Raw genomic sequence first — 13737 nt, forward strand, 5'->3', positions numbered from 1 at the left:
CACAACTAAAGGCCTTGTGGTGTGCCCAGCTGAGCCATGGCTCGCAGCAAGTCCAGACGGCGTTATTAATAAAGAGATGCTGCTGGAGATCAAATGCTGGGGAAGAAGTCACTCAGAGAGACACTGGCCACAAAGACTGGTGAAGTAACACCCCTAGCCAACAGACGTTACCTTGTTGCCTCCAATGGCCCTGACTCTAATTCCAAGAGTTAAGGTCTTACTGAAGCCCAGCTTCATAACTCGATTCTGTGAAATGCCAGGACTGTGCAAAATGTCAATTGTTTAACTCTGGTTGAAATGGTAATGTTTTTATACTGTGTAATTTGGAATTGTACCTTTGTTCTTTTGAAATTTAATGTCATTAATGTATGCATTAAATGGACCACAACCATTTCCACTCATGTTCTATTGCTTCATTAATTTATAGAGAGCTACAACCTACAATGATAACAAACAACAATTTGTAACAAATATTTGATCAAGGGAATTGATTGAAAATAAAAAAACAGTGTAATGACTGAGGAACAACTCTTTAAAGAAAAGGTGTGAGACGATCAAATACAAATTACCAAATTTCACAAAATAGTTTAAATAACAATTGTATGTTCAATACATGTTCACACCTCATGTGGCTGTTGAATCAGTGGACCCTTAAGTTTAGCTAGGCCAGCGCAGATGGTCAAAATCTTATCCAAACTTGGTGTCGTAGTAATGGAAATGGTTTGAGATAAAATCCTGAATACTTTCAACCTTCTAATGACCTTTTCTACATGGATGCAGGCAATCCAATAACGGCGCATGTCCTCCTCGAAATATGTTTCTTTAGAGTTATATCCATGATTGACTTTGTTAAAAAGGTCTACATACCTTTACTATAATGGCCCGGCTCTATAAAACGTTGATACCTCTTAAACTACACATCCCACAATGCAGCGCTTCAGCTGCCGCCACAAAGATTCCTGGAAAGGTTTCTGCATCAATCAAGTTAGCTGTAGTGTGATGAGCGCAGCCACTTTTAAAATTATTTACTAACAACACGTCGGCAAGTTGAAAAACAAGTCCGACAAGTGCATTAATAGTGAGTCTTAATGAAATGAAATGAAATGATCTGCATTTATATAGCGCTTTTCAAGTCAATGACTTCCCAAAGCACTTTACAATGTGCTCCACATTTCCCAATAGCGGCCTTGCAGCTAACCTGCTTATTGGGGGTATTGGGGGCTCAGTGTCTTACCCAAGGACACTTCGACATGTAACACGGACGAGTCGGGATTCGAACTGGGATCCCTTGATCCCAAGACAAGCGCTCTACCTCCTGAGCTACTGCCGCCCCAAGTGTCGGGAAGCAGAGACTTAACACCCAGGGATGGACATCTATCTATCTATCTATCATGACGTAACGGAAGGCTAAACGGAGAAAAGCAGGGTGACGTTTCTATTGCTGTGGATTACGCGGATGCTAAACCCTCAAAATGGCCGAGAAAGAAGTTGGTTCGGAAAACGGAGCCTTTCAAAACCGCACATATATTTGATGTAAAGCACAAATTGTATAACATTTCCAATACTTTTTATTTTAGTTTGAATATTTTAGGTTTTACAGGAGATATTCTTATAGAGGGCAAATAACTTTTAAGTTTTTTTGCTCTGGAATAATATTGCTGTGTTTTTAATCCATATTTATGTTGGTTTTGTTTTTGTTTTCAAAAAAGTCCATTTTTAGTGTATTCCATTGATGTTTATCCTGTTGGGCCCGCGACCAGAGGTGTGGTTTGAGTTTTGGCCCTCCGTGTCATGTCAAGTCATGTTTATTTGTAAAGCCCTTCATCACAAGAAGTCTTAAAGGATGTACACACCAGACTAGTGCAAAGTACTGACTATTATTACACCATCCCCTGATCTAAAACTTACATGAGGGTAAGGAAAAACCTCAGCATGAGGAAAATGAAGAAACTTTGAGAACGGAACCGCACATGAGGTCATCCCCCTTCAGGATGACCAGGCTGCAATAGATGCTGCATTAAAAAACAAAATAAAAAATATAATTAAAGTATAAAATAAAATCATTAGGATGATCAGGTTGCAATGGATGTAGCATTAACAAACAATACACAGATGTTGTCAACAGGAAAAATAGGATATTCATAAGCTATAGAATATACGAACGTTTTAAGCCTAGATTTAAACCGTTCCACTGAGGTTGGAGATCAAATCTCAGGAGGCAGAGCATTTTACAGCACCAGGGCTCGAATAGAGAACGCTCTCGAACCCGCGGATCTCTTCTTGGCTCTTGGGATCACTAGTAGACCAGCTTTTTCAGAGGGAAGGCTCGGGACTGGAACATAGGGGGAAATTAAATCTGAAATATAGGAGGGAGAAATTCCATGCATGATTATGTATGATACCAACAGCACCTTAAAATCACTGTGCAATTTAGTTTGACCCCCCTGTACTAGACGAAGCCCTGTATATTAAAAATATTGTTACCATTTTTTAATGATATCAATAATACTATGAATTCATTAAATTTACACTGCACTTTTATAGACACTCTGGATGCTTCACAGTGATAAATATATTATGAATGCGCTCACTCGTTCACGCAATGTAACCAACCAGAACTTCCCTGGGGCAGACCTACTAACTTACCTGAATTAATATTCTTTAAAAAAAAGAACCACACCCTTTTTTACTGCTATTATTTTGATTTGGGTGTGGTTTTGTTGACATGTTCTTATGCCAATTGGGTTTTGTTTATAATTAGGCGCTTTAAGGCAAACACCATGATATAAAAGAACAAAGTAAAGGGGTCCGCGCAGACGAGAAGAGATTTACATTCATATTTTGACACTGCTTGATAATTATTATCTCTACTGTAGCATAAACTGTTTAATTATGTCAGAAAACAAGTCCGTCAATCGTCCATCCCGAATAGTGACGGTGAAAGGAATGGCGTTGTCGGACCACCTTGCCGAGGCGTACGAGAACATCCACGATTTCTGTCCTGATCCGTCTGACATTCTCATCGCAACTTATCCAAAATCAGGTTTGGCAAAGTTCATGTGTGGTAAATGTGGAGTTTTATTATCTTCAGTAAAATGTGTAGTTTTTAGGGTGCCACATGTGTTGTCTACCTTAACACTCAAGAAGCTCCTCTTGGATTTTCCTGATGATTTGCATGTTCTCACTCCCCTTCCACTTGCCCAATTTTTAAGCTTGACATGAGAAGCAGCAGTGTCAGAAAGTAACGTGGTGTTCCAAATTGACTTTTAAAGGGACAACTTGGACGCAGGAAATAATTGACCTCCTCCTTCATAACGGCGATGCTCAAAGCTGCAGGCGTGCACCGATATCAATCAGAGCTCCTCACCTTGAGATGTCCGACAGGTTATTGGGCCAAACAGGTGAGTTCTAGTACATCTCTTTGGATTGATCGGTTTGGTATTAAAATGAAATTGGAAGTAACATATAGTTACTTTGCACTTTGTGGCTTTTATTTGTACACAGCACAAAAAACAACAGCAAACTATAAATAACAAGTTAAAACAACAGCTCCACAATTTGAAGATGTATCACGTGCCCATGGGAGTAATCTCATGCAGAAGCTTTTAAGTGCCAACCCGTATTCAATTTTTTTTCTTGCCAAAGAGATGTATTCAAAATCTAAAACAAGAAAACCTAACACTACCCTAAAAAAAAAAATAATGATCAAAACAAAAATAAATTAAAGATAAAAGTAGAATGACTACCGTCACTGTATTTCTTGTGAATTCCTAGGTCTTGATCTCCTGAAGGATATGGATCCCCCAAGACTGATCAAGACACATCTGCAGCTCCAGCTACTTCCATCAGGCTTTTTGGAGAATAAATGCAAAGTAAGTTGGGAGTCAAGTCATCTTTATTTGTATAGCCCTTAATCACAAAGAGTCTCAAACACAAAATGTTGTGTGTTTTTTTTTTTACCGTTTTTCTTTAAATGTAGATAATCTACGTTGCACGTAATGCCAAGGACACCCTGGTGAGCTACTACTACTTTTGCCAAATGAATAAAACCGCTCCTGAGCCTGGACTTTGGGAGGAGTTTGTCCAGAAGTTCATGCATGGAAAATGTAAGTATGATGTTAATCAATATGTAACCGCGTTGTACGTGTCCCACCAAAGATCCACATTCACGCTGGACTGGATGATGAGGTTTTTATTATTACAGTTCTGCAAATGGATGAGTCACAACATTAGCTTTTTCTGCTGGGTCTGATCTCTTTGATCTCTTTGTAGTACTCTGGTTAAACTGACAACAAAGCATATCAAAGAGCTGTCTTTTCACTTTACAGAAAATACATTTTAGAATATCACAATACATTTATAAATCTTTGCATTTTAACAAGATACTTTTAACAAGAGATCGTATAGTGGATTTTTAACGTTTACAATGAATTCAACATGTTTTTCTTTACTCTGAATTTTAACCAACATCATCCTTTTTTTTAATGTATATGAAAAATAAAATAAGGAATAAATAGGAAATAGGAATAAAAACAATAATGAGTATAAAAATGGGTACAATTTACCTGCAAATGGATGAGTCACAACATTAGCTTTTTCTGCTGGGTCTGATCTCTTTGATCTCTACAAGGGGAATTAAGATTTAGTAAAACAGAAACAAAACGAAAATAAACCTAAACAGCTTGACAATATCAATCACATTACTATGCATGTTGAGAGATTTGTCAGCTGGGGTTATAAAGTTTAAAATTAACTTATTTTGTGGAGCACCAAAAGATATGTCTTACCTTTGTAGTACTCTGGTTAAACTGACAAAACCCCGCCTCCTGGTCACATGTTAGAAGCCAAAACCAAACCCCACCCCATACCAGCAGATGGCACTGTTGGACTCAGCATTGCAGGACATTTACCAAAAACTATACACATATTTTAGCAGGAATTTCAATAAAATAAAAGTTATTATTACACCCGTTACATACACCCCCCTGAAATTCTGCTAAATATGGGAGTGCTACACTAAACAGAAAAAAAATCACATGCCAAAAAGGCAAATACTGATGAAAAAGAGGACACGAAAACTGGTACAGTATTACAAGGAACAAACTGAAGTGCATGTCAGTTCTAAAACTCTCCCAAAAAGGAGTGTGAAAAGAAAGGAGGCGAGCAAACTCCTAACTAAGCACAGACTCAAAGATGCCTGTTACATCTCTGAAATATCAAACATTGTTCCTGTAGTTGTAAGTGCTCACATAGGCACAATTCTTGTTTCTTACTCAAGCTTTGTTACTCAAACTGAAAGTGCATCTCTACTGAACTTAAACTAGGAACTTGCAGATATTGCGGACAGATGATTGTCACCTACCACATGGTCATTCATCTGACAAATAAGACGACTAGGAGGCCTGATGGACTGGCGGACCCTAAGACCATAACGGTTAGGTTGAGCACAAATAACCTGAGCTTGAAGGTCTGGGGCAGTCAAGTCTAAACAGTCAGTATCAGGGGAGTCTGCGTCCAGATGGTCAGTGTTCAATGGGGTCTCGTCTGGGAGACCCATACCCAAAGGGATCATGTTTTCAGAGCACTGTGATGGGCTTTCCGTATTGTCACTTGAAGTATGGTCAACATCTTGTTCGGGGATGTGCTGACTTCCTCGGCTGGATGTATCAACACTGCGAGAGTCGGACTGGGCATCAGATCTGCTGTCTAGTGAGTTATCCTCTACCTCTGGATGAACTTGCTCTTCACCTGCCTGTATCACCCAGTTTACTGTACGGACATCACTGTCTTCAACCGCGTCAGGTAAATCAGGGCATACATCACTTCCATGCATAGCAGCGTCAGACTCTGAGTGTTCAGATTCGCTGGCCAGATCATCCTCACAGGGCAAGAAGCTAACAGAGAGCAGCAAATTCCTGTGAACTACCTTCTCTTTGCCCGTCAGACAATCCTTGACTCTGTAGACATTGAGATCAGGCTTGACTGATATGACTTCATACGGGGTTGACTCCCACTTATCTGCAACTTTGCGTTTCCCCGGGACACCTCTGTTGGCGATCAACACCCGGTCTCCCACGACGAGAGGTGATCCTTTGGCCCTACGGTTGTACAGCTTGGCATGACGAGTCTGCTCTCTGAGAGTATTCCTCTGTACAATTTGAGCAGCTTCATGTAGATCTTTCTTCAGATGGCGTACAAAGTCAGAGTAGCTGACAACAGCATCATTGGTATTAGCATGTTGAAACATGACATCGACAGGGAGACGAGGGATCCTACCAAACACTAGGTAAAACGGTGCAAACCCTGTTGTCTCATGCTCTGTGCAGTTATAGCAGAATGTGAGCTGCTGCAGCATTTGTGGCCACTTTGCTTTGGGCTGAGGGGGAAGGGTTCTGATCATATCTCCCAATGTTCGGTTGAATCGTTCTGCGATGCCATTTCCCATGGGGTGGTACGGAGTGGTATGGGATTTCTGCACCCCTGCCATCTCTAGAAGCTCTTTGATCAGTTTGCTCTCAAAATTAGCTCCCTGATCAGAGTGGATACGCCGTGGGAAACCATAGACAAGGAAGAAATCCTGCCACAGACGGCGAGCAACTTGTTTGGCGGTTTGATTTCTGCAAGGGAAGGCGTGCGCCATCTTGTAGAAATGATCAGTTACGACCAGGACATCTACAGACTTGTTCTCTTGCTCAGCAGTCCAAAAGTCTATACAGACCAACTCCATAGGCTCAGAGGTGACTATGTTCTTGAGTGGTGCACGGTTGTGTGGTTCCGGTGTTTTCCCTACTACACAGCGCTGACAGGATTTGACATAATTCACAACATCACGTTCCATGCCATTCCAGAAGAATCGTTGCCTCACCAGAGACAAAGTACGGTTCTGGCCTTGGTGACCTGCTGAGTCATGTAAACCTTGAAGGACTTTCTGTTTCAATGAATCAGGCACCACAAACTGAAAGATTTTCTTGGCCATGTGAGGATCTTTCCTTATTTTGTAGAGCATGCCATTCTGTATGGTGAGTCTGCTCCAATGCTTCAGTAGTTTCATCACACTAGGCGACTCGACAGCTCTCTCACGCCTGGTAGGTCTCTTGTGTCTATGCACAAAGTACATGGTCCTGCTTATTGTGTTGTCCTGTTCTTGTAAACAACAAGCTGACTCTGTGGGAGTGCCGTTGACTGATCTCCCTTCTGCAGAAGATTGAAGTTGGCGTCTGTTCCCATCACTTGACCCACGCCACCAGTGGACTGAGCACTGAAGACAGCAGCAACCTCTTCTGATGTCACAGAACCATTGGAGCCTGATAGAATTGCCCTTTTTACTGACTCGTCTGATGTCCCAGCACTCTCGTCTACAACAGCGTGACAATTGTTGGATACTCTGAACACCTCTTGCACAGTACTGTTGTTCACCCTGTTGACTTGGTCCAAGAGCGAAGTATAGGGCTCGGTAACAAGGCGATGACCCACACATGACCGTACAAATGGCTCACGGCTCAGAGCGTCGGCTACGATGTTCTTTGGGCCGGGAATGTACTTCAGGTCAAAATTGTATGCAGCTAGCTTCGCTACCCACCGCTGTTCACACGCATCAAGTCTTGGCTTGGTTTAGCAGGAATTTCAATAAAATAAAAGTTATTATTACACCCGTTACAAATATAATAAGGGCGATGATAAGTTTACAGTTGTGTAAAGCCCCAAAAGAGGCAGAGAAATCAATTCATTTTGAACTTGCAAGGAGATGAAAAAATCCCAATTTGTTCTAAAGGTCCTTCCCTGAGCCCTTTTTTTGATTCATTGTTCTAGGTTGCAAAAAGCAGATCCGCTCAAATGAAACATTATTTTCCAGTCTTGAAACGATGTAAACGGTGTGTCCGTCCATCCATCTGTATTCCGACGGCTTATCCCCACTTGGGTGTGAACAGTGCATATTAGTTAAAATAATGAACTACAGTGTGCAATAATAGTCAAAATAACAAACAGCCCTATCCAATCCCTAACGCAGGTGACCAATACTAGAAAGGTGACTTAATTTTTCAAAAAGGCCAAATAAACTTAACAGACTACCAAACATTTTAATGTCGTTTGTACAGTATCCTATGGCTCATGGTACGATCATGTGAAAGGATATTGGGAGGAGCGCGACAAGAGGAACATCCTTTATCTTTTCTTTGAAGACATAAAAGAGGTAGTGATTCATTCATCATTCATTCTCACAATGTCTTTATCATCCCTGGTTCTGCGTTACGGTGTCATTCTTTTAACATAATACTTCCACCGAAATTTGAAATTGTGGATCATCTGGGCTTTTAATCACCGAGGCGTGGGCTAAATTGTTCCACTCTGAATCATTGTTGCTTTTACCTCGTCTCATGTAGCGCAAATTTCGTAAAACCAACAAAAGTTGTCGAAAAACCTTTTTTCTCCTTCTCCTGCCTGAGAATAGAGGTTTTCCAACTTGTCCTATCAAATGAAAATATACTTTGAACAAACCTTGTGTCTTTTCAACATCTTTTCAACATTTTTTTGCTGGTTGGGAAGTCGTAAATTCTGCCTAACGGGATTTTTTAGCCTCTTACAAGCCACAAAAAAGTCATATAAAACGTATATATCTCTCTCTTCTGCCCACCCAGAATCCCTGGCGTGAAGTGAAGCGAATCATGAGCTACCTAGACTTGTCCCTCTCTGATGATATCATCAATCGCATTGTTGAATTGACCACCTTCAAGAACCTCAAGGAGAATTCAATGGCGAACTATACTTTTATTCCCAGGGAGATTTATGACCAATCTGTCTCCAGCTTCATGAGAAAGGGTATTTTCTATTATACTATTAAACCCATTTAATTTATATTGAATTTTTCCTGTAATTCCTCAGTTTCTATAATTGGCCCTTTTTGATGTCGTAAGTGATCCAAGTTTTAAAGTGGAAATTATCCAATAAGGTTTTGAACAATTTTGAACTAGTTTAAACTCTGCAGTTCAATTCATTTTGTTTTTTTAACAATATATTGAAAGATGCAAAATCCACCTGTTTTTTTTTCTCTGATAGCAGCAATTTTGTATATGTTCCGAATAATGACATTGATGTTACCCATAGTAAAAACGACGGCCAATCTTGGTGTTCAGAAATTCCTTCCTACCCTTGGAGCCGTCCTACCAATGCCCAGGGCCCATGCGTACGCACCACGCTGATATCAGTTTGTGCCTTTAAAAGCAGTACTTACAAAATGTGTTTTTATTTAGTCTTATTTGACTTGTCACTGCATCAAAATACTGTTTTCTGAAGCAGCTTTTAAAGCCTGGCGTGTTTTTCTGTGCTAGATTTCTAGGAGGGTGTTTGTTGACGACCATAATCGCACAGTATATGTATGTTAGCATGCCAACCCTCCTTTTAAACCATCGGTATAAGTTCTGCTCTAAATTATTCAGAGTTTGTGTTTCTGGTTTTGCTTAATCAGAGAGAAAACAAAATTGCTGCTTTTGGGTCAACTTACGTTCTCTGGAGGGTAGGAAGGAAATTCAGAACACCGGTTCATCTGCATTTTCAAGCAGAATCCTGATTGGGAACTAGCCGAAGCATTCTTAAAATGGCCGCCCCCGGAGATTGATTAAAAACACAAACTTCAGTGTTGACTAGTAGAGGCCCATAAAATCAAATATTGTTGAGGAATCCTTTAGTTTTCTTCTGCTTTAAAGGAGTACTGTGTAACATTTGACCTCTAGATCTTGCTGTATTGTAGTAAAACATAAAATGAGTCCTTCAAAGCACAAGCAAGAATACAAACTAAGGAAACTAGAAATGACCAAATTGCAACATTTCTTCCCCCCCCCCCCCCACCCCCCAAATTTATAGAAGGTTTTGTTTTTTGGGGGGTACATTTAGCAACAAGCTGTCAGATTATGATGTCATCTCCCTCTCGGTGAGCCTCCTTTTATGTCAAATTAATACAAATTTCTCAACCTACGAATATTTAAAAAAGTCCATGTTTTTGTGATAGCTCATGTACATTTGCTTATTATTCAAATCAATATTGTTTTTTTAAATGGTGCTTAATAATATACAATGCCCCTTCAACGTTTGAATTTGAGTTATTGTTTTTCGTTTTGTCTAAAATGTAAGAATGAAATGATTTATCCTCAACAGGAGAAGTTGGTGATTGGACTACACATTTTACGCCCGAGCAGTCAGCAGAGTTTGATCGAGACTACGAGAAAAAAATGAACCAAGTCAACATTCCCTTCCGAGACCGACTTTTTTAGGTTTGCAACATTTGAATCGATTCTGCTTCAATGACGTTTTTGCTTGCTATACCCGTTTAAGAATGTTACTGTACATTGAAATACAATATCTAATATTAACAATGCAGACCAGTTGTTATGCACGTACATGGAAAACTAGCTAACCATGCTACACTGGAGTATATGTGCTGGGTTTTGAAACAATTAACTACTACATAATGTACTGGGAAAAAAATGTGTTGTGCTTTGAATAACCCTCGAGCATTTCCTCCTTTCAAAGTTTGATTACCATTAAAATATTCATGTTGTACCGTCGTATTTTAATTAGATTTTTTTAATATTGATTGTTCTGTAGTGCTCTTTTGATTTAAATAAAGACTTACAAATAAACTTCTCATATGACACTTGGAAAAGGAAGTGCAAATGTAATTTGGATTTTTCATTGAATTGTCTTTATTGTTATTAGTAACAACGTTGTGAAACATTGTATGCAATGAGATGAGACATGGCACTCCAGGGTAAACATGTAATAAAGACTTTAAAGAAAAAAACTATCAGGACGAAAGGCAGAAAAACATATTTACAACATAGTACTAAGAGACTGGCCTAACTTATAATGACGTAACAATCGTGCATTGAAAATAAGTGCAATAATATTTAGTAGCAACAGAATCCCCAAAACAAGTCACATGGTATATATTTTCAGTTTTGTGCAATATCACTTAGCAGCAACAAAAAAAGAGGGGGGAACTCAAGAAGTCCTAAGAAGTCCCAAGATATTGTTTGTTTTTTTGTGCTTCATTGGAATAGTGATACCCTGGTGAATATGTCTCTGAGCCTGTTTGTCCTTGTTTTGAGGGATCTGTATCACCTATCAGAAGGCAACAGGCCAACAAAGTGATTTTAATAAAGTTGATGGCTCTGCTACGCTATCGCAATGTCCTCTAGACTGGGTAGAAAGCAGCCGATGATCATCTGGGCTGTTTTGATTAGGCTCTTATGTCTTTCCGTTTATGTTTTTAAATGATATCTCCCACGTCAAATGCCTGTTATAAAATGAAGCAATTGTGTTTATCAAGGCTGTAAAATAGTAGAAGGGTCGATAAGAAGCTGTCAACAGTGGCCTTGTCATCTCTAACATGATTTTGTGACACCAGTAGATGTTTTATAATGAGGACTTTCCTGAACTCTTATTGTTGAACAATTCAACAATTATGTAAGCATTGTGAAACGCAATTTCTACTCCTCCCCCAGTTAATGTTTCCCTGAATGTGCATCAAAAGCAAATTAAATGAGCTAAAGCAGTTGCCTGTCTTAATATTTGGAAGTAAAGATTTGAAGTAGTCATGGATATCAATAACACATCGCGATACAATTAGCACATACATTTCCCTTCTGAAAATTATACTTTTTACAAAAATACCTTTCAAACCCACCCTTAGTATGTTGTACCTTTTAGTACTGCATTTATTAAATAGAAATTTACCAGTATCTTAATTTAAGGCTTTGATCGAGGAGGCACCCGATACCCATATCTGCTACAATCGCAAGTACAGTTACTTTAAAAAAGGCCGGTATCAGCACCGATACCTGGTATTGCAAAGAAAACGGTGGGTGCATCTAAAATTAACAAACCCCTTGTAATAATAGTTTGCAATAGTCTTTGATCTGTGCAGCCCTTTGAGACTCTTTGTGATTAAGGGTTATACAAATAGACATGACTTGACTTTGCATGCTTTTAAAAATCTGGCTAATCCAGACACTAGAAAGAACTGTTTGATTTTTATTGCCCAGTTTTTGATAATCCAACTGCCATGAGTCATTTATTGCAGTTCTTCCATTTCCTTGTCCAATTATGCATGCGTTTGACGTAGACCGATGTCATCGAAAATGCTGAGTTAGCATATCTGTCTCTGGGCCTCCTCTTGCCCCTTTTACAGAACGTGTGTCTAAGGAAAACACAGGCCACCCCAAATAAAAAGATGGAATCTTGTTTTCAGAAGGGATGAGGGGCTCGGATTAGGACATCAAGCAACAGTTGGCAAAGGCCTTTTGTGTTTTCCTTTGCTCGTACGTCAGCGATTGCGTTTCTTATGAAGGGCCGGTCAACGCCATGTTGTCTGAGCCTGCAGGACTCTTACATTGTCTGCAATTCTGCAAACTTTGCAGTTCGTTCGTTCGTTTTAACATTAGCTTTTATCCCCTAATTCCAACAAAATAAATTAAAATTTATTTTGTTGGAATACTGTAAAGACAAGTCTATTTTGGAGAATATTCAAATTTTACCGATGATAAATTTGGAAATTGAAATCGTTTGGGTTGCTTAAAACCAGAAATCCAACAAGAGTCTGATTCATCATAGAGCTCTGTCGGAATTGAATTATTCATTTGGTCTTGACTGTGGAGTACTCAATTTTGAGAATTAATGCGTGCTTATAGCAAATATGCATGGATTTGGGATATCCTAAACTAGAGAAGTTTTTTTTTTGCTTATTTGATGAACCCTCTTGTCATTGTCATTGATTAAAGGCTATTAAAATAAACAATAGATTGTTGGTAATAGGAATGAGCGGAGAGGTGTTGTAAAAGGATAGTGGGATGTGTGGACGTGTTCTAAGAGATGGGCAGGGCACCTGTATGATGCGGCAGGGGTAAACCAGTGAAAGCTGTCGGGCCCTGCTGTTGAACAAAAGAGTGTGTTGTGTCACCCTGACCCGAGTGACATGGCCGCTTTCTTGTGTCCCGGTTCATCTGGAGGGACGAAAGCATGACTAACTTGGGTGCCGAGGTGCCTAACTTGTTTGGGTGTTTGGGCATTTGGGTTGGCCATGGTCCAAAAATGTTTGTGTGTGTTTTTGCTATTTTCCCCACTTTTTTGTTTTCTTGTGTGTTGTTGTATGTTTGTCTTGCTGTCGGTCACCCCTCTTGAGGGATATGACCTAAGTAGAGATAGATAGAAATAAACGCCTTTTTTTTGTTTGTTTTTTTGGTTTGAACAATTTTATTGACACTATTAACAGCCAATAAACAATGTGAGGTTTGAACAATTTTTCTCGACAATTTTAACAGCAATTAAGCATATTCACAATTTCGTTATATCTAAAAATATGAAGTTTTAACAATTTTTTCCGACATTTTTAACAGCAATTAAACACACAATTTCATTATATCATATCCCAACAATATGAGTTTTTATCGACACTTTTACTAGCAATTAAATACATTCACAATTTCATTATATCATATTCTAACAATATGAGGTTTGAACAATTTCTATCAACACTTTTAACAGCAGTTAACCAATGTGTATAGGGCAATACTATTGTGCAAGGGCATAGCTCTGTCCAGTTGAATTTGCATTTGATAAGATTGAATTATAGAGGCTTCTTTTGGCTTTAACGACGCCGTTTTTTGCCCTCGAACGCAGTTCCTGACGTTTTTTGTTGTTGTGTGACGTCAGAGACGTCAATCGTCATCACGTCCTGTCGAAAGA

The 13737-nt window shown here is 39.3% G+C and overlaps 1 protein-coding gene across 1 annotated transcript; it reads left to right on the top strand.

The window, feature by feature from the left end:
- The first annotated feature begins 2892 nt into the window (after positions 1-2892).
- On the top strand, positions 2893-10554 carry LOC148355224 (sulfotransferase 1A1-like). Its single transcript, XM_088349955.1, has 7 exons — positions 2893-3043; positions 3273-3401; positions 3775-3872; positions 3980-4106; positions 8097-8191; positions 8637-8817; positions 10150-10554. Exons 1-7 carry the CDS (start codon positions 2893-2895, stop codon positions 10263-10265), a joined length of 897 nt encoding a protein of 298 aa, XP_088206081.1. The 3' UTR covers positions 10266-10554.
- Positions 10555-13737: the final 3183 nt, after the last annotated feature.

This window comes from Urocampus carinirostris, chromosome 12, assembly GCF_059441175.1.
Source record: "Urocampus carinirostris isolate Australia breed hairy pipefish chromosome 12, RoL_Ucar_1.0, whole genome shotgun sequence".
NCBI lineage: Eukaryota > Metazoa > Chordata > Actinopteri > Syngnathiformes > Syngnathidae > Urocampus > Urocampus carinirostris.